General features: G+C 46.3%; 1 protein-coding gene across 3 annotated transcripts in view; it reads right to left on the bottom strand.

Annotated features, from left to right (window-relative positions):
• Positions 1-22,191, bottom strand: part of WDR27 (WD repeat domain 27) — a 2,413,256-nt gene that overhangs the window by 1,109,119 nt on the left and 1,281,946 nt on the right. For all 3 annotated transcript variants that reach the window (XM_069606956.1, XM_069606954.1, XM_069606955.1), the window contains exon 14: positions 14,492-14,570. In XM_069606956.1, coding sequence (XP_069463057.1) covers positions 14,492-14,570 — 79 coding nt within the window. The remainder of the gene's footprint in view (positions 1-14,491; positions 14,571-22,191) is intronic.

The following is a 22,191-nucleotide window of genomic DNA, read 5'->3' as shown; positions in this document are numbered from 1 at the left end:
CCACGACACTGGCGACCCCACACTATTGTTGAATTTGTTCTACGAGATAGTCACGATGACCTCGAGTGAAGGCAGTTGGAATTTTGCAGGTGAAGTTTCCCATTTTGTGTGTCCATGGCCCCTGTTAGAAAACTAACTTGGAATGTGCGTGGGCTGGGATCTTATCTTTGCAGGAAAAGAGTGAAATCCTACTTGAAACATAAAAGAATATCCATATCATTGATTCAAGAGACCCACCTACTGATAGACGAGCAAGAGACGATCTTGAGTCGCTGGGGCGGGACGGGATACGGGGCCACGTATTCCAAGTTTGCCTGGGGGGTGCTTACATGGATAGAGGGTTTGTTACCATTCCAACTGTTATAAGTGATAAGGGACAGAGAGGTGCAGTATGTAATTTTGCGGGGCTTCCTTGAGCACAGAGAAATTTGCATTGTGAATTCATTCTTTCAGAACCATATCCCATCACATGTACATGCCTTAAGTAGCCATACTGTGTCGAGATGCAAGGGCTTCTAACTGTGGAGCGAAGATTTCAACTGTGTCAGATACGCTGCCCTTGATAGATCTTCCCTCCCCGCGGGGCCCATCCCCTGCCACTACTGCTTTAGGCGCAGCACTAAATGGCCTAGACTTAGTGGCAGTTTGGAGAGCATTGCACCCAGGCACTAGAGGCAATTCCTATTATTCATTTCCTCATAAGGGAATAGTTTCTTACCTGTAACTCCATTTCTCCAGCATTGGTATCTTTCATGGATTCACATGCTTAGAACATTCCCCGTCGTCAGGCTGGGAATCCCCGGTACATTATATAGACCCTTTCCCGTAGGAAAGCTTTTTCGACGCTTATGCGTCCTATCCACCTCGTTTTGTATCATGCGTGCCCGCGTCGTCAGGGCGTCATGATATAAATACAGGCCCCGCCCCCGCGCTCCCTCAGATTTCGGCCCCCAAAGTAGTGGGGGAACCGGTTTGCATGTTCAGGGGAGGCAGGTGGGCGCATGTGAATCCATGAAAGATACCAATGCTGGAGAAATGGAGTTACAGGTAAGAAACTATTCCCTTCTCCAGCATTGGATCTTTCATGGATTCACATGCTTAGAACAGATTACACAGCAGTACCACCCCCAAAGAGGAGGCGTGCATGCAAACCCATATACTTTGTTCGCAGAGCCCGTTCCCTATGATCATATGTACATCAGTAATAGTTAACACAGGAAAACGAACCACATACAGTCACAAATTCCATAGGATGCAACCCCTCAGCCGGGGCTTACCTTACTGGAATAGGTGTCGAAGCACCGCCTGCCCCACCCGGGTATCTTCGGCATGTTGCTGCGACAGGCAGTAATGGCGGGTAAAGGTGTGTGTAGCCGCCCAGGTAGCCGCCATGCAGATGTCCCCCAGAGGGACTCCGGCCCACAGTGCCGTCGACGATGCCGCTGCTCTAGTTGAGTGAGCTCTTGGCCGTCGCAGAAGAGGTTTCCCTGCCCTGGGCAGTACGAAATGGTAGATGACACCCATCTTGACAGTCCTTGTTTCGAAATGGCTTTTCCTTTAGCACCCAAACCATAGGCCACGAACAGCTGTCTTGTTTCTCTGAACGGTTGCGTTCGATGGAGATAAAACTTAAGGGCCCTTTTTACATCCAATGTGTGTAGCATGCGCTCTGCTCCCGAGCATGGCTCCGGAAAAAACGTAGGCAACACAATAGAGGAGTGTTTATGGAACACCGACGGAGCTTTAGGTATAAACTGCGGGTTAGTGGCTAGGACTACCTTGTTCTTGAAAAATCGTAAGTATGGCGGGTCTACCATTAGAGCCTGAACTTCTGAAATACGTCGTGCTGAAGTGATGGCCACTAGGAAGGCCAATTTCCACGACAGAAACTTTAGAGACGATGATGACATTGGCTCAAAAGGAGGCTTCATAAGAGATGTTAAGACCAGATTGAGGCTCCACTCCGGAGGAAATTTCTTCTCTGGCGGGAAACTCCGAAAGAGGCCTTTAAGGAAGTGTTTAATCAGGCGGTCGCTGAACAAAGGTGCCGTGTGCCGTCGACGAGTAAACCTGGAAATGGCTGCTAGGTGTACTTTTATTGAAGATACCGACAGGCCCTTCTGGGCTAAGAGCAGCAAGTATGGCAGGAGCTGTTCTGGCTTAATCGATTGCGGGGCCAAGCCTGGTTGATCCTCACACCATTGACAGAAACTTTTCCATTTGTACGCGTATGAGGCGTTTGTGGAAGGTGCTCTTGCCGCTTGTAGGATACTCCGACAGTCCTCCGGAATCGTTAGCCGACCAAATTCGGCGAAGTCAGGAGCCAGGCCGTCAACTGGAGGCTGTCCGGGTCGTGATGCCAAACCACACCGTCCTGTCGAGACAGAAGGTCGGGGGTCTTCTTGAATCTCATCGGTTCCGCCGCCGCTAAGTGTAGCAGGTCTGAAAACCACACTTGTCTGGGCCAGTATGGGGCCACCAGAATTACACGACATGGGTACCTGAGGATCCATTGCAATGTCCTCCGGACCAGGGGAAATGGAGGGAATGCGTACATGAAATTGTTCTTCCATGGGAAGGAGAACGCGTCCCCCAGAGAGCCCTTCTGAGGCCATCTGCTTGCGTACTGATGGCATTTTTTGTTGTTCTTCGTTGCAAACAGGTCTATGGGCAGGTGTCCCCATTTCTTGAATACTTGTTGTAGTTGCTGGTCGTTCAGTACCCACTCGTGAACTTCGTTCATTTCTCTGCTGAGGGCATCTGCTTCCACGTTTCTCACGCCTGGCAGGTGGAACGCTAAGATTTTCATGTTGTGTTGAATGGCCCAATGCCAGATTTTCTGTGCCTCCGTCGATAGGGATCTGGAGCGTGTCCCTCCTTGTTTTCTCAAGTAGAACATCGTAGTGGTGTTGTCCGTCATGACACGCACCACCGAGTCCCTCAGTTGCGGAAGAAAAGATTTTAGAGCCCATCGCACTGCTCTCAATTCTAGCAGGTTGATATGCAGGGAGGACTCCTGCAAGGACCACCGGCCCTGTAACATATCCAGATGAGCTCCCCATCCGCTCAGTGATGCATCCGTCACCACCGTCTTTTGAAACTCTGGTTCCAGAAGAGGCATCCCTTTCGTTAGATGAGTAGACACTCTCCACCAGCCGAGTGCTTGAACTAGTTGTTCGTCGACGACCAGTTTGTCGGACCAGCGACCTCGGCTCTGCGCCCAACGGTCCGCTAGAAATTCCTGGCAAGGCCTCATAAACAGACGGCAGTTGTTTATTGGCGGAATGCAGGACGACATGGTCCCTAGCAGGGACATGTACTTGCGCACTGAGACCTTGGTACCGCCTCTCCATTCCGAAGCCTTGTTTTGAAGTTTCTGAATTCTTTCGCTGGATGGTCTCACCAGGCTTGTATGTGTATGAAACTCCGCTCCTAGGAAGGCCAAGGTCCTCGAAGGCTCTACGGAGGACTTGTTGAAGTTGATTGCGAAGCCCAGTTCCTGTAAGAGGGACATAGTGGCTCGTAGACTGTCTCGTGTTTGTTCCTTGGATGAACCTCGGACCAGCCAGTCGTCCAGATATGGATAGACATGATGACCGTCCTTCCTTAAATGGGCCGCTATAGGGGCCAAGCACTTGGTGAACGTCCTGGGGGAGGACTTGAGCCCGAAAGGGAGGACCTTGAACTGAAAATGCTTTTTCCCCACGACAAATCTTAAATATCTCCTGTGTCGTGGGCGTATTGGAATGTGAAAATAAGCATCTTGAAGGTCTAGTGATGATAGATAATCCATGGGTTGCACCGACCTGATAACCTCTTGGAGCTTTAGCATTTTGAATTTTAGGCTCTTTAGCCACTTGTTGAGTACCCTCAGGTCGAGAATGGGCCTCCATTTGCCGTTTGGCTTTTTTACAACAAAGAACCTGGAATAAACTCCTTGTCCTTCCTGTGCTACAGGAACTCTCTCTACCGCCCCTTTTTGCAACATAGCGCCGCCTCTTGTCGTAGGACTCGGAGGTGGGGCTGTGTCGAGAATAAAGGAGGAAGACGCGGAGGCTTGTCTTTGAATTGCAGCGCATGACCCATGTGAATCGTGTCTAGGACCCATCGATCTGTGGTGATGCATTTCCATCGGTCGAAGCGATGAGAGGCTCGACCCCCCAGGACGTTCCGAAGGCCGTCATTGGTTGTTGGATTGCTTGGTCTTCGTCGACGACTGACCCGAGCCTCGCCGTCTGGAGGACTGATAATCCCTGCTTCTACGAGCCGACTGGGACGCTCGTCTGAACCCTTGTGAAGAGAAAGAGGGCCTGTTGAATCCACGGTCCCTCGAGGCTCCAAAGCGGGAGTTTCCAGAAGCACCCCTGAAGGGGCGAAAAGAACGAAAAGACCTAGCAGTATCCGTGTCTTCTTTCATCCCTTTCAGCGCTTCATCAACCTTTTCGCCAAACAGGTTTTCCCCTTCGCATGGCATGTCAAGGACTTTGTACTGTACTTCAGGACGAAAAGTAGTACATTTGAGCCACGCTTGCCGACGAAGCACTACTCCATGGTTGATTTGCTTGAACCCAGATTCTGCTAGGTCAACTGCGATATTGATGGCGTGGTTCGAGGCCTCTTCGCCATCCCGCACCAGTAACATAGCTGCTTTCCTGTGTTCGTCTGGCAGGTGTTCTAGGATAGGGGCTAATTTGTGCCACATTTCCCTATCATATCGAGACACGATTGCTAAGGAATTGGCTGCTCTTACTGTCGTCGCTCCGACCGAGAGCACCTTCTTTCCGAAGGCGTCCTGTCTCCTAGCCTCACTTTCAGGTGGCGTTGAACATTTTTGCTGGACCCTGGCCTTCCTAGCCGCTGCCGCCGACACCACCGAGTCAGACAGAGGCTGTGATGTTAGACATTTTGGAGTGGACTCCGGAGCTTTAAACTTTTTCTCGATCCGTCCCTTTATGGCCGGCTCCGAGAACGGATGGCGCATCGTTTTGAGACCTTCTTGCCACACGTGGTCCAGGATTGGGATGGCAAAAACCGATTTTCTCCTTTGACCCATATGGTCAAAAAGGAAACAGTCTTTCTTCTGCTCCTCCGGAATCAAGCCGAATTCGGAACAAGCTTTCCCCATCATTGCATGGAAGGCTCCCACATCATCCGGGGGAGATGGCTGTGACTGGCTCCTCGTAGACTCCAACTCTACATCCGAGTTCCATGTCGGGTCCCTCGAAGGCGACAGGGAGATGTCTGACCCTGAGTTACCCAGTACAGAATCGGACTCCGACAACTCACCCTCCTCCTGAGCTCGAGGACGATCTTTTACTGCCTGGGGAGCCGATGGGTGTTTCGTCGTCGATCGAGCCGTGCAAGTTTGCTCGTCGACGGAAGGTACAGACAGAAGTGACGATGACGTCCCGGGCTGAGGGAACTGCGTATCCAGCCGTTGCAGGAGCTTCTGAAGAGTATTAAGCACATCCAGAGACAAAACCGTCTGGGGGGTCAATAACGTGGACGATATCGGTACCACACCCCCGTTTGCACTCGTCGCCGTCGTAGTCGACGTGGAAGGCCGTAAGCCTAAATCCGATGGTTGTAGAACCAGATCACCTTCTCCTTCCGCCGAGCCGGCCGTGTCTGGCTGCAGTAAGACCTCCGGGGGGATCGGGTCATAGACCTCGGGCAGCCAAGCCATGGACTGAGTCTCCGTCGACGGGGGAATCCCCACCGCTGCTGCTTGAACTGTAATAGGCATCGTCAATGACACCGAGGTCGACGAGCAAGTCGTCGTCGTCGTCGAGCCCTTAGACTTCGTCGTCGATTTGGATGCCGACTTCCCGGCTGAGGCTTCCCGACTCATGGAAGACCTGGGACGGTCCCCTGAGGAGGATTTCGACAGCGCTAGCCTCTCCGTCTTAGATGATGATGAGGAGGAGGACTTTTTATGTGATGAGGAGGAACCATCCTGTTTCCTCTTATGCTTGTCCTCAGAGCGCGTTTCAGCTGGCCGTACCTTCTTCGATGGAGGTTCCGACCTACCCCTGGAGGCCGTGGAGCCAACTTCCGAAGCCGGGTAGGCCCCTGCTCCGTCATTAAGCCAGTCGACCAGCCTTCTTTTTCGGTCCTTAAGGGTTTTTTGGGAGAAACCCTGACAAATTTCACATGTATCCGCCGAGTGGTGCGGGTGGAGACAGTAGATACAGTCCATGTGGCCATCACCTTCATAAACCTTTTTGAGGCCACAGGTTGCACACGGGCGAAATAACGCTTTTCCAGACATAGTTCACCGGAATTTGAACTTCGCCGAAGCGAAAACAGACAAAAACAACCTAGTTTTCACTAGTAGTAAAACACGAGGATCCCACTACTTTGAAAGACGGTTGAAATCTGAGGGAGCGCGGGGGCGGGGCCTGTATTTATATCATGACGCCCTGACGACGCAGGCACGCATGATACAAAACGAGGTGGATAGGACGCATAAGCGTCGAAAAAGCTTTCCTACGGGAAAGGGTCTATATAATGTACCGGGGATTCCCAGCCTGACGACGGGGAATGTTCTAAGCATGTGAATCCATGAAAGATCCAATGCTGGAGAAACTACATACCAGAATTGATAACTTTTTCGCTGTAGAATACATGGGCTGCTCAATATCCGACCACTCACTCCCCTTTGGTGATCGAATGGAACGCCACATGCCCTCGGTCCCCCATTCCGATTTGCGTATACCGGTAGGAGCCTTGACTGATTTGGTCTTTAAGAAGACGCTCCAGGACTCCCTGACTGATTTTTTTAGAACAATGTTTTAGAATAATGTTAGGAGTTTGAAGGAATGGGGCACTGTTTGGGAAACCATGAAGGTGGTGACCAGAGGTGAGGTGGTAGCAGGTGCTGGCGGCATACGCCAGAAAATACGGAAAGATCTCGAAGTTATGGAAGATGAAATTCGGACGTGAGAGGCCCGCTACACAGACCTGCGATCCGCAGAGGTAGAAGTAGCTAAGACCCGGACTCAGTACTTGGAGGCATGGGAAAGGCTCTCCAAATTGGACTACACCACACAAACTGCCCATTCACCTGGGAGATTATTAGCATGGCTCTGCAAGTGAGGACACCCCAGACCAATGACCACATTCCTCTATGATGAATGTGGTGCCCAGTGGAGATCCCAACTTGCAATAAATGACATCTTCACTACATACTACACCCCGTTGTACAGTCATAATAGACAGGTGCCCTAGAGTGAGGCACTCTCGCAAATTTCGCTCCCAAAACTCACAGTGGCACAATGTGTCCTCTTGGACCAGCCCATCACTGCAGAGGAAGTCTGTGAACCAATCGCCTATCTCCCAGAAAAACGCCCAGGAGTGATGGACTTCCCTGGGAATTTTATAAGGCCTACAGCTCTACCTTAGCTCCTCTGCTGCTCAAGGTTTTTGAGGAGGCTTATGATAGAGGCATACTCCCGGCCAGCATGAGAAATACCCTGGTTGTACCCATCCCTAAACCTGGCATACCAATGGACAGGCGTGACTCATATCACCCCATGGCCATGTTAAACAATGACATGAAAATACTCACGACAGTACTAGCAGTGCGTCTCTGCAAGGTAATTGTGTCCTTGATACATATGGACCAAACTGGGTTTGTACTGGGACGCAGCACCACCCTCAACCTTCGCAGGCTACAGCACATCATAGATCAGACTGATTCCTGCGTTGAGAACTATGCCGTGGCATCCTTGGACACAATTAAGGCGATTGATTCTGTCTATTGGGAATGGCTGCTTGCTTCATTGCAGAGCTTTGGGATTGGGGAGAGATTTATCCAATGAGTGACACTGTTATATACCTCTCCAACGGCAAGGGTGAAATCGGGTAGACAGATATCTGGAGCATGGAACATACAGCGTGGGACTCGCCAGGGATGGCCGATGGCACCCATGTTGTATATACTAGCTCTGGAGCCCCTGGCAGTATACTTGCGCCAGGAATACTTGGATGCGGGCATCCTGATCGGGGGCTCCCGAAACGTAATATCACTATATGCTGACAATGTTTTACTCTACCTGTGTGAACCACAGCATAACCTACCCATGGTTACTGGACAGATTAGCAGAACTGTCCAGGATTGTGTTTAACAGGCGGAAATCCTGCCTTTTCCCATTGGCTGGTCTTCGTGGGGTGGGTGAGGCTTCCCTACCGGACTTGGGTCTCCCCTGGGAGGTGTGCACCTTTAAATACCTGGGAATCCACATCACGCACACACCAGAGGACACGCATACACACAACACCCTCAAGGTCTTGGAGGGCCTTAGGAGGTCCATGTCCTTTTAGTCCCGGTTACCAATGTCACTCATAGGTAGAATAAATTGCAATTATGAAGATTATTGTTCTCCCTAGATTCCTGTACTGTTTCACATATGTTTACCATTATATTGGTGCCCAGTTCTTTCGACTTCTTGATATGCGGATTAGAGACTTTCTCTGGGGCCTGAACCGTCACAGACTTTCCCTTAATGTGCTGTCCCTACCCTACAACGAAGGCGGTGCACAACTACCTCGGCAGGAACTTTATTATCTGGCTGCTCAGCTTAGCCTTGTGTCAAAATGGTTATCCGATGACCCTACTTCTGAGTCAATATTGCTTCAGCACTTGGTGACACCAGTCGGCCTTAAAGAAATCTTATGGCTCTCGACCAGTTGCATGAACGCCTTACCACTACTTGTGGCCCTAGGCAGGAATATTTGGGCCAGCGCGCTAAAGCTACTCCAAGTGTGTTACCACTACTCATCTAATGCTCCCATAGTGGCAGATGTATGTAAAACCAGGGAAGATTTGACTGCTATCCGGCGCTGGGAGGTATGGGGCTTCTCAACATGGGCCGACATGTATGAGGGCAGGATGTTCAGGGACCTAGATAACCTAACTCAATAGACGGGGCTGCCAAAGGGCCAATTCCTGCGATACATGAAAGTAAAGGGAGCTGCGAGTTGTAGATGACAGGGGTGGCCCGCTGAGCCTAAGGAGAGAGCTCCTGGCCTTAATGTATGTGCTTGAGGACTCCAAACCAAAAACGATTACGGATCATGAGTGGGAACTTGCGCTCAATTTCCCTAGAAAGGTGTCCCGGAACACCAGATTTACGCTGCTCCAGATTAACATATTCCACTGCACGTACATGGCCCAGTTTAACAAAAACAAGTGTTTGACATGCCCGCGGTGTAACTTAAAAGATGCAAATTTGATTCACATGTTATGGAAATGTTCCAAGGCGCAAACCTTCTGGTCCTGTGTTGAACACGCCTGCAGAGTGGCTGGAATCGATAGATACAGCTGGAGCCCGCTGGAGTGCTTACTTGGAGCATACTCTAGGAGGAAAACATCACCAGGCTTATGGACTTAGCTCGTATCCTCGCTAAACGCTGCATTGCTATGTCTTGGAAACAAAAGGAGGGTCCACAATACAAACTGTGGTATCATGAACTTGAGACTTGGTGTGACGCAGAGACAAAGGCATGGGCTGGGTCACTACAAGGCCTGGACGAAACCCAAGCAGGAACCTATGAGTCTTGGAAAGCACTTGTTTTTACCATGTTCCATCCATCCGATCATGAACCCCCACTAAATGTCATACTACTTTCAACATGTAAAATGTGAACCCCCTTCACACCCTCCTGAGCCCCCATTTCCTTTACTGACTTGAACTTCTTGGTTGCCCATTCCCATGTGCCCACGCCACCACCTCGCCCTCACAATGCCGATCTCGCCATGGCACCTTGTATAAGACCCAGTTGTTCAGCTCGGAGAGTAACATTTTTTGTTTTGTTCAGTTCCTGTTTATTTTTTGTTTTGGTATGCTGCATGCCAACCTGGTTATTAAGCAGTCTGCTTTATATGTACATTGCACCTTGTAATCGCTGATGTGACCTACTGATACTTTGTTATTGTTTGCAAAATACCAATAAAGAAATTAAAAAATAAATAAAACCTTCTGGGATGTACTGGTAGCCTGCTCTATGGCTTTCCATAGGCCAGGCAAATATTTGGCAAATCCACAAACCACGTTAGTGGCCTTCAAGCCATGCTGCCTGAAGTAAAGACTTTCTTACCAAAGCATCAAGATTTTAACCCTCTCTATCAGACAGATTGGATGTGGATGCCGCAGGTCTGGCTGCGATTGTGGCGGCTTGCACAACAAGCCCTTCTGGAGAAGGGTGAGTTGTGAAGAAAGAAGGATCTCCTTTTGCCGGCCTATACTTCCCTGTGAAGTTGGAATTAACGGGGACAGGGGATTGTGCAAGGAGGTTGCCATAAGGAGGCTAAGGGGTCTGCTTTAGCCGGATTAATGGCATGATATGCTCAACTGTACGACCTTCATCCAGAATGTCTGTTAATTTATACCCTTGAACAGGTGCAGAAGAAAATTTCAAACCAAGGGTGCATACCACCCTTTCAACCAAGGCCCTGAATTTCGCATGGGTATGCGTGTAAGGCTGACCCTGCTGGAGCTCGGGATCTGGCCACTGGTGTCGTGCAACCTCTGGGCTAGAGCCAACAAATCGGCTTGGTTGTCTTAAAAAAAAAAAAAAAAAAAAAATCGACACAGCCGGTAACCGAATATATAGTATCAATATCCCCTTGGTCATCTGGCTGGCCAGTGTCGAAAATCGAATGCATGGATTAGAAGAATCCAGACCTTGAAAGTGGCACGAACGACCCATCGCCGATTCCCGCGTTGAGGGTTTTCCCCATGGAGGTCAATGGAACAGCTTTCAGCACCGATGGGACGGCTTTAGGCGCCGATGAAGGCTTAGACGACAAATAGACGTTGTGGACGTCAGAACTGTGATGAACAGACGACAGCTTACGCGCCTTTAACAGCACCAAGCCCGAAGGCTTGGCTGATGTTGTCGATGGAATGGCTGGCATGGGGTCAGGAGTACCAAGCGCCTCTTTTGCCGCCAAAGCTTGCTGGTCAGGGGGGAAGAACCACACCTATAGTAGCTTGAGTTTTAAACATGTCAAGTAATTGGGTTTTAAAACTCTCCCACTCTTCCAGAGAGGTTGGCCCAGCCGAGAGCTCATCTCTTTCTGATGATGAGCTGGAGTCATGCCAATGATGGTGGCGTTGCTTTCTTTTTCGCGAGGAAGAATGGCTGCTGGAATGAGAGCGCTTCTTTGTTATTCTGCCATGCTTTTCTTTCCCCTTTTTGCAGGTGGGCTCTTTGATCTCAGCCGCTAGTCCCCAGGGATCTGTCATCCAGGTGGCCAGGACATGGCCATCGCTATTGGATCCAGTTCCTGGGGGTGGACCAGTGCGGGAGGATCACCTGGATGGGGGGTCTTTGGGGAGTGGAAGTGGCACACCGAAGGGTGAGACGTGGTATCCCCTTCCTTATAACACCTTTTTGACCATCCTACCAGAGAGGATACCTAGAAACTCAAACCTCCTTTTCCGACACAAACACTTTCTCACAAGTAGTTCATCGTGAGCAACAACGGACTAACACCAGAGCTGTATACCTGACATGTCCCAACACAAGGGTCAGGCAGAGTCAGGCAATTACTGATAATTACATACACATGACTTCCATCACACTTACCCACACGGATAAAAGGTGGAGCACGAAAGCACACTATGAGCAAGGCAAAGCGCAAACGGAAGCAGCAATTCCGAGATGGCAGTTTAAACCGAGGAGAAAGGCGGTGAGACCAGAGAGGGCGACAAGGAGGGAATTACCCTTGCCCTTTTTGAGAAAGGACTGCAACTTTCAAGAAGCCTCGAGGAAAAGAAACATAAGACCGGGAATGCAGCAGACGAGCAGTATAATGTGTGTCAAAGGTACATAGGGCCCTCACACACTGATAGCCAAGGCAGGGAGAAGCGGTTGCCACTGTGATACTGTCATTGACTCCAACAGCAAAGCAACACCAGCGAGTTCAGCACAGAGTTGGAGAAACTGATTACAGACCGGACTGTGTTATGCTCAAGGTTGTAACCGGCAACATTGTATGGAGAAAGAGAACTGTATACGATTTAACTTGATTAAACCGAAATAGGTACCAGATAAAGAGTGGTCCGGTGCCACGTGGGTGCTCACTCGAAGGTCTCTGTTTGGTGCCCCTCTGAGCGTGTAAGAATTATTGAACTGTGAAATCGAAGTGGCCCTGCAGCGGGTTAAGTTGAATCCTGTGCACATTCCAAAGTCTTAGATTGTCTGTAAACTGAAATTGGTCTAAGCCTGGCTGAGGGGGGACCGATTGTATAAAAGGGGATCTGAGCCCGGAAGAAGGGGATCCTGGGTGAAGAGTGAATCACCCAGTTTGAATATTTGGAAAGGAATTTTTTCTGTTGTTTCCGGTATATCAGGCCCTCTGAAGCAAGAGACTTTGAATGAAAGAGACTTGGGCACAGAAGGCCCTGGTGTTGGTAAAAGGGCCCAAGAGTGTGCTGTGCGCGAGTGACCCGCCGTGTCCCGTGCTAAAAACGTGAGGAAGGGAGGCCAACGCCCTAATCATCCTGACTTAACATTTTGTGAGCACTTCTTTCTTTTTGTGAATATTATGCCACACTATTTGTAGCTTAGCGGTAAGGATTGGCAATAGTTTTTGTTAGTATAGGCTCTTTTTATTTGACTAGATTCCACTAGGACTGTATTATTATCATTTGATGGTCGTAGCTTGCTCTCATATTAGATCCCCCTGTTAAAGTTCTATAAACACCCTTGAACTGTGAACACTTGTGTCTGTCTTACTTCGATACAATTCCTTCCTTACATCCTCCATCTCGGCCGCGGATTACCGGACAAGTGACCGTGCCAGAGATTTGGAGGACGTTCGGCCTAAAGCAAGTTTTGCAGTTCTCTCACAGATGAATTTGGACATTTTGGCGCACGACGCACAGGCCTCAGTGTCATGACTCGCACCCAAGCACCACAGACAAATGTTGTGGGGGGGTCGGTCATCGACATTTTGGACTGCCAATGAGTGCACCTTTTGAAGCCCAAAACCCAGTGAGTAGACATTGTGTCGAGGTTTTTTGTGAGAAGAATACACAATTTTGTAAAAAAACGTTGTCAAGACTCAATGTCGTGTTCCCGGTACAGCGTGCAAGCGCATGCATGGAAAAAAGGAACTGAAGCATGGTACATATTCGACGCCTGACATCACGCCCGCAGCCGATGATCGAGCACCAAGCAAGACGGATCGACGATCAACAGCCGAGTCGAGGTCCACTATGGCCCCTGTCAAAAGATTTTCCGAACAGCAGAGCTGGATGAGGATATCTATCAAATGAGGAATCTGCAGTAGAAAAGCAATCCATTGAAATACTACAGCAAGGATACTGCTGAGACCACATCACACCAGCCCTGAGGAGCCTACACCGGCTCCCAGTAAAAAAAAATAACATGCCCACAAATCACTACAATCACTACAATCACGGACAAGGAGCTGAATTCCTTTGAGCCAAAATCAACTGCTACCAACCAGAAAGAAAACTAAGATCAAGCAATGACCTCCAAATTGAAACAAAACACTACGAAAAAAGGAAATTCGGAGGAACTGCATTCTTCCAGTCTATGGAAGTCAATTTTGAAGGAAATAAGAACGACAGAGATCCCCTTACCACCTTCAGAAAACGACTGAAAACCTGGCTATTCAATTCACTGAGATTAGCATGAAAACAGGCACCACCCAAAACTAGCACAGCAAACCCAAATCGATCAAGGAACAGTACGGATCCTGGAAACAACAATAAAATAACAACAATGTACTAACCACAAACCACTAACCGCCATGCTCCTCTCCAGCATACTCCACATATACATCGCACGACCCAACAGGCCAGTCTACCACACAAAAAACACACATCTACCAAAAGAACAAACAGCTTCAAACAAACGACCCAGACCCTGGATGCTGCCCCTCCGGATACAATAACCCCAGTGTGCACAATCCAAACACACTTAGAAAGCAGACATGCACAAACACCATTTGCTTCTTGTTCTACAAGCACCAACAGCAGAGCACAACCTCTATCCTAGCCCTTTCCCCTCACTAACTTATATCACTATAAAAATAACCTACCCAACCCACTTTCTTACAGAGCCATGTGAGTGCCTGGAGACCATGCTAATGGTAGCGGTGCGCGGTATAAGTCAACTTAACATTACATAACAATATTCTTAGGACAGTTTATGGATACCAAACAATTTCGACAATGTACATTACCACCACAAATGGTTGTAGTTATAAAACCCATAATATGCACAACCTTTTTCCTCACCATGAACTAGTTTCCATAGTTCATGTGAATGTCATTCCCATGAATCCAAACATAAAGAGGATTCACAAATTAGACAATTTTGTTTGGATACAAGGTTAGCCATTATGTAGCCTTGATTTAATTTATTTGTTTAAAAAATAGACTTTACTTGAAGTACATATCCTTGTCAACCCTATGTAAAAGATACCCCAAAAATAAAATATCGTGCTCACCGTGGTGCTGATGTGTAACCAGAGGACTTGACCTTGTTATGAAAAACCAGTGGTTGATCCTTTATTGTGCTCTTTACACCTGCATTAAAAACAAGTTAAGATATTGTTTTCGGTTTTCATAACAAATATGGTTTTAAGTTAAGTCTAATACAAAATCCCATCTACATCTGTTAAATGATACTTTAAACATAAATATGTGTTCAAACATTGATTAACAGCATTGCATGTGTGGCATATACTTATTTTTTTCATATAATCTAGAGGGCAAACACTCTCACACGTGTCAAATTTGAATATGAACAAATCACATTTTCTTTTACTTGTGTTAACACCACCACAGTGTTCCACAGTTGGTTGGTTCCTTAGACATCATTATAGTTCCATTAGACATCATTATATCCATATTTGATAGAAAATTGTGAGAGAAAACAATTATGCATGGGGTAGCTCCATCGGAAAAATGACTCCTCTCTGTGACATTGTGGGAGCTGGAATATGCCTGAAAGATATAAGCAAGAGCTCCAAAAATTGTGCAAGAGTTGCAGGAGGCCTTGCAGCTCAAACATTGCATATGCCTACCATACAAAGATTTGATATCACTATTTAACATTGAAACTTATATAATTACTCTGGATTTGGAATTGTACGTAACTTTTTCACGCTACTAAAAATTTGAAAAAAGAAATCCTTACAGTGACTCAGATGTTGTTACTAGTTTGACATGTCATATTAATAACTATGTAGGAACTTCCAAATCTAGTGCTGGGACCAGAAACTGTTTGAGTCGGTTATCACGCATTCCCTGTCCTCAAGACATCTGCAATTGGGCATGTGGATATAAATCTGGCTCAACTTCCAATGCTTTACAATGGCCAATGATGACACATTAAATGGTACAATGAGTGTTTATGGAGAGAGACGAAAGACTACAGGGACTAGTCCCACCACACAGCCCATTTTACTTACTATTACAGTATGTCAGACTATCATTCCCAACTACGGAATAGTTTAACAAGCAGGGAAAAACAAATAGGAAACTGTCTTTACGCAAAAAATCATGATGACAAAACATTCCTTTTTGTTCTGAAAATAACTCTGGAGCAATGATTTCAGGAGGAATTCAGAGTCGCCGTCATAGCCACTCTACATGTTTACTTTATATGACTGACATGTGACAAACATTACATACCCAGTAATTGTCTTTCTGTGGCTTGTATCATAGAATCACATGCTTTGCAGAGGCCACCATCTAGGTGTTGGTGTAGAGTATTACATTTTTTTTCAAACTCTAAAAGGGGGCATCAAGGGGGGCGTTTCTATCACACTATCCTCAGCCTATGTGTACTGGGATCTATGAGCCTTCATTTGTCAATGTCCTCAGATTGTTCTTCCGATATGACACATGTATGTACTGTGTGAGTTTTTTTATATACTGATCCTTTCCTCCCATGTGAGGAGGATGGGCAGGTGTATGTGTTTCTAAGCAGATACAAGCTACAGAAAGCTGATTACTGGGTAAATAATGTTTGTCTTCTGAGGATTATGAATCTGCTTACATTCAAATGCCCTGCCTTGTGAAGGTGGTGGGTGAGATAAAGGAACAGTTACAAAATGTTGCTTTAAATCTGCTTGTCCCACCTGAGAACCTGCCCTTGCCTTTGTGGCCACAGAATAATGTTGTGAAAAAGTGTACAGAGCTTCATGTAGTTGCCTTGCAAATTGCCTCTAAAAGAATATTTGCAATGAAGGCTAATGTTGCCCCCGTGCTGTGTGTTGAAAGTGCTTTAGGGGTGAATGGAAGGAGTTTCTTTGCTAGGGCTTAACACAGCTGTATACACCTAACAACCCATCTTGCAATGGTTGCCTTGGTAACTTGATCTCCCCTCCGTTCCTGCTGCAAAAGAAAACAAAGAACTGGTCTTTCACAGTTGCTTGGTTCTATTGAGGTAGTACATGAGTGTCATTTGAAGATCCAGTGTATGAAGTGCCCATTCACCTGGACTTTGAGGGTTCTGGAAGAACAGTGACAATTCAAATGACTGATGACATGGAATTTAGAAATGCATTTTGGTGTAAATTGTGGGTGTGTTCTTAAAACCATGCTTGTGTACTGTGACGAAAGGTTCAAAGACAGAATGTGTCCATAATTCACTTATTATCCCGATTGAGGTAACCACGATGAGGAGGGCAACTTTGTATGACATTTCTTTAAAAGGTGCTATATGCATTGTGTGAGGGGTCAGAAATGTGAGGAGGACAACTTTGTGAACGCTTTCCAAAAGATGCAATTGTATTAACTCAAATGTTTGGATAAACGACTCACTATCCCTAATTTGACGAGTATTTCCCTGCCTAAAATAAACAAAAGAAAACACTTTAACAAAAGGTCCCTGTCCCCGACACATATACATGCAGTAACTCAAAAAAGTAATGCATGGCAGTTCATAGGCAACAAAAATATAACAGTTACATTCACAATATAATGACAGTCTCTCATAATCTGGGTGAATTTCCCTTGCCTAGATTCAATAGTTTTGTGCTCCACAGATCCATTAAGAAATACAGAAATCCTGTTTTGTAACAAACAATTCCAATATAGTGCTTTGTGATTCCAACTTGATAACAAAAGGTTCCAACACAGTTATTTTGTCAGGGTGCTTCTGCAACAACAGTTTAAGTTCTAATGATATATATAATTTCTGCAGCAATCTTATACAGTTCTTGCTTCAGCAATGAAAAGTTTGTCAGAATAATTTGTTAACACCACTTCACGGCACTTAAGCAATTTCCACCTGGTCTACTCCCATGCCAGGCCTACTAATTCAATGTTCACTGTTCTGTACACTCTCCTGCCCGAACAATATTTTACAAACAACATGTGACTCTGTGGTTAAAATCAGCTTAAAACGACTTTGTAGTGCTTACTTTACAACATTAAGCTTTAAGCAATTCTTCAGGGAAGGCAAGATTCACATTGGTACTTTTCAGTACCTTTTTGTGATTTCCAAAACCTGCAATCCATGCTCCTCTCCTTCTGAACATCGTTCACCAGAAGGGCAGCCTTCTTGACACTTTTGTTTCCCCACTTCTTTATTAACCAAACACTGACAATATTATGGTTTTACTCTGTCTCTTGCTTGACTTTGGCAATGTGGGCTTATACCAGCTTTTGTAATGGACTTCTTTACACATGGGCAATAAAATGTACAACCTTTGGGACTTTCACTTGCCGCCTTCTGACTTTGGCAATGTTTGTTGGTTTTATATTGCCTTGCATCTACTGTCTTTTGGCTTGAGTAAGGGTTGTTTGCATTAAGTTCTATAAGTATTGCCCCATCTTGTTTCTGGGTTTTAACTAAACTCACATTCTTAAAGTCACAGTAATTTGATCTTATATAATAATGTTTTCTCTGTTTTCTGCCAGTTCGGTATTCAAAATTGCCTTCTGTCTTACCCACATACGCGATTGCTTTCCAATATGAAAACACCTGCATCGTGCATGCGAGCGGTCACGGAGCGCTCCAGTGTTACAATCACTCGTTGAACTCACGAGTAAGGCTTGAGCGTCTGTTTCCCTCGCTGCTCACAGGTCCTTCGCTTCAGCGGCTCCTCGCGATCTGGAAATCTGCTGGTTTCAGTCTGCCGCTGCTGCGCCACTTACACACTGAGCTTCCTTTGATCCGGAGGCCCTGCAGTGCTCACCTGCCACCAGAGATAGCCTTGGGGAAAGGACAGCTTTCCAAACTTTCACTTCCCACTGCGCATCCTCTGCAAAACAGGTGTACAGGGGGTAAGCATATCTCTCTCCCGCTTCCCGCAGCGCAACCTCTAAAATGAAGGCCTTTGAAGGTAAAGACCCACCCAGGACTGGCTACTGTTCGCTGCTCGGCAGTGGTCCCGGGGGTCCGCCTTCTTCCCCCTCCAGTATTTGCTTCTGCTTCAACATGGAGAGTTCACAACTCCTTTACCTACGACTGCTGCTCTGCCTTCTCTCTAATGGCCTGAAATTCGCAGGGGCCTTTTAAGCCCCCCGGTCTCCCTCAGGTGTGGGTCATACCTATTAACAATCTGTACTTTGCAGTTTTGTTCCTTTTCAGCCCTCTTCTTCGTCCCAGTACTTGGGAATTATGAAATTTGGTCCCTAATGCACAAATCCGTTTTTTAAACTTTTTCTATTTTACAATATGCCATTAGAAGTCTGGGGTCTTGGGGGAAGTTGAACAAGGGGGTTTCCCATTCCTTCTGACATGCTCCCCTCTCATGTGCGCCTTCTGCAGAACACCACCCCCAGGGTCGGGATCAGAAAGTGTCTGCCTTTCCCTGGTCACATTAGAAGGGTACCAGGCCAGGTTTTTTTGGTGGGGAATCATCTCAATTAACTCAAAAAGATGGCAGATCAGTTTATGGAGAACCGTGTTTAGATCCCATCGCAGTTGAGGGTGCCCTACTGGTGGGCATATGGTATCCCTGAGGCAGCTTGGATAGCCCATTTTGGAAGCCTCTATGAAGCTGAAAACCATGACTTCTGCAAGGAAACCAAGGTTATCCTGATTAGGCCTAAGGTGGGTTGCAATGCACCCAAGGTGTTGACCTTGCAAGATATTGAAGTGGCTCTATTGTCGTAGAAGCGGGGGAAAGCTCCTGGGACGGACCTGGTCCCCATTGACTGGTATCGCCAGTAGGTGGTTATATGGCTCCCTTATCTGGTAAAACCTTTCAACACCTTGTTGAAAGTGAATATAGTCCCTTACTCCTGGACACAAGCAATACTTGTCCCCATATTCAAGAAGGGAGACAGGGGTTGTCCGGCAAATTACCAGCCTATCTTCCTCCTGGAAGCTGGGGGCAAGATTTTTGCATAGGCAGTGTTGGGTCCTTTGGACGCATGGAGTCGGCAGATGGGGGTTCTGCATCACCTCCAGGCTGGATTCCAGCGTAAGGTTAGCACAGTGGATCAAGTATTAAGGCTTTGCCTGATTCTGGATAAATATGTTGCACTACGGGCCATGAACATTTATTCAGTTTTTGTTGATTTAAAAGAAGCCTTTGACAGTGTGCTGAGAAGTGATCTGTGGAATGTACTGATAAACTGGGGGTGCTGCTTGGTATTCTAAGAGCAATTCAATCTCTCTACTCCAATAATGGGGCGAAGGGGCAAACCAGTGCTAGAGTAAAAATTGATGTCGGAGTCAGGCAGGGCAATGTCCTTGCATCAAGTCTGTTTTCCCTTTTTATAAATAGGGTTATCAATCTACTGTTGGCTGAGATGACTGATGCCCCATTGCTGGCAGGTGAGCTCATCCCAATCCTTGTATTTGCTGATGATGCGGTCCTCCTCTAACTGATGGCCAAAGGCCTATGTAAGCAATTGACAATATTTTAGAGTTTCTGTGAAGGCAGCGGACATTCACTAACTGTTAAAAAAAAAAAACAAGCTAATGGTGTTTAGTAGGAAAAGTGATAAGAAAACACCACAGTTGACAATTAGCCTGGGAAGCGGGCGATTGAGCAGGTTATAAGTTATGATTATTTGGGGGGTTCGATTGGCTTGAAATTGTGCATGGAAGGATCAGGTGAATAGGGCAGGTTTGAAGCTGATTAGGCACTGTGGAGCTAAGTCTAGATTTATTCAGGCTCATGGGACAGGCCCGATAAGTGTTATTTTACAGATTTACAAGAGCCAGGCCAGACAGGCCGCTTTTTACAGTGCCGAGTTGTTGATGTCTGTAACTCAGGCACGCTCAAGGTCGTAGAACAGAAATTTTTTAAAGCAGTCATGGGCTTGCCTGCAAACACGCACAATGCCTGTTTTCTGAGATTTGGGCCTGCAAAGCATCGCCTTCTTATGTCACACGCGGCCGGTGTTAATTGGGCAAGTCTCTGGACAAATATCAATCTGGGTCAGTACATAGGTGCTGTTTGAGATGTTTTGTCTCAGTCAGGTGGAGTTAATTTACCCTGGCTTTCAGCCATTATAAAAGAGTTGATTGCCCTGGGGCTGGAGGGCTGTTGGTCTCGTCTGGACACAATCCCAGGGAATTTTAAAATATTAGTAAAAAAAAGGCTTATGAAAGAAAATGGATGAGCAAAACTTGCGAGGTCAACTAGTCTGGCTCTTTATGTGTCCAGGAAAGAATATCCTGGTTTTGAAGATTATTTGGACAGAATGAAACTGAAAACAATGAAAACACTTTACATGAAATTGCGTATTGGTATTCTTCCCCTAGCCAAGGTCAAGCATCATCTCAGCCGCCTGTCCTTTATGGCCAAATGAGATTGAAAGTATAGTGGATTTTATCTTTGCCATTTTCTCTCCTTTTGTTGTTCTCTTCTCCCCTTTGCCTTCACCCCTCACTGTCTCCCTGTTAACATTGGCGATAAGGCACGGCTGTAAGGGATGATGTGCAGGCCATAATAAAATGTTTATTAAAACGATGATGTATTTACAGTTACATCCAACATTCATATATTTCAAAGCAACATATTATTACACATAGTCATTTACCAAATGTAATGTAATAGCACTTACAGTATGTTTATATAAAGAAGAGAAAAGAAATAAGTTGAACAACCTTATGCCTGTGTCTAATTCCTCTTACAGTTAGAAATATGCTAAGTCCAGATAAAATTGACAAAATAGCATGTAACATACACAATATATAAAAAATATTTTATTTAGATCACTTGCACAAGGCAAGAAACGTATTAAATACTTAATAGACACCAAAATGAAAAAATACACAAAAGCAAGTTACTTTTGTGTATTAATTCATTTTCACACAACTTATACATTTTAAAAAGTTAAGATTTAAATTACAAGTCAGACTTTTCATGAACAAAAATACAAAAATCTAATTTCTATGAAAATATATTGACTAAATAATGCAAAATGTAAATAGTAAGAAAAGCAGCCCAAATGTAATACACATTAAAAATATACATCTGATCTTGAACGGAATACCAAGAAGAAATGTAGGGGGAAAGCAACTAGTAGGATGGGAAAAAAGGGGATAAAGGAGTTAGAAAGGGGGAATGAAGAGTCTATGGATGTGCTCATACAAGGGGTGGCAACTAAGAAATAAATGATGAAAGAATATTAAATGACCTAGGTAGACTGACAAGTACTCTATCACTGCAGTGTACCCATGACCCTGGCATGTATATTAACGGCAAAGGTAGGAACAATGTAAGGCCCTCCAAGCCCCCCCACCATCCCATAATAAACCAAGACCGATCTAAGGACTCTCAAATGCTATGGGTGGCGTAAAACAACCTCTAGTGCCCAGCCAAAGCATTGTCGAGTTAACTACTTCGGCCTTGCTATTTCCTCCATTCCACAGGAGGGGAATCGGTCATCTACCATGGGGTGGGGGTGGAAAGGGGATTGGCAACCTTGGAAATGAAACACACGCTGTGGCCCTGCTCAATGTGCCGAGACTACCAGAGGGAAGTTTTGAGAACCAAGAAGCGCTGGTCAACAAAGTAATTCACTGGATATGTTTTAAGAGAGGGTGTACTACAGTAATCCGTGATGAAATTCTGTATTGTTAGAGAAGCAGACAACATGCAGATGGGAAAGATTGTTTCCAGGTTTTGCTGAGGGAGGAATGGCTAGTACAGGGATTACTGGGAATTGAAACCAGAACTTACCCACCAGAGGTATGTAATATATCCATGAAGGCTATGGATCCTGGGTCTCA

This window comes from Ambystoma mexicanum, chromosome 4p (genome assembly GCF_040938575.1).
Source record: "Ambystoma mexicanum isolate Mex_15411 chromosome 4p, UKY_AmexF1_1, whole genome shotgun sequence".
Taxonomy (NCBI): Eukaryota; Metazoa; Chordata; class Amphibia; order Caudata; family Ambystomatidae; genus Ambystoma; species Ambystoma mexicanum.
This window is presented reverse-complemented; position numbering and strand designations above follow the sequence as displayed.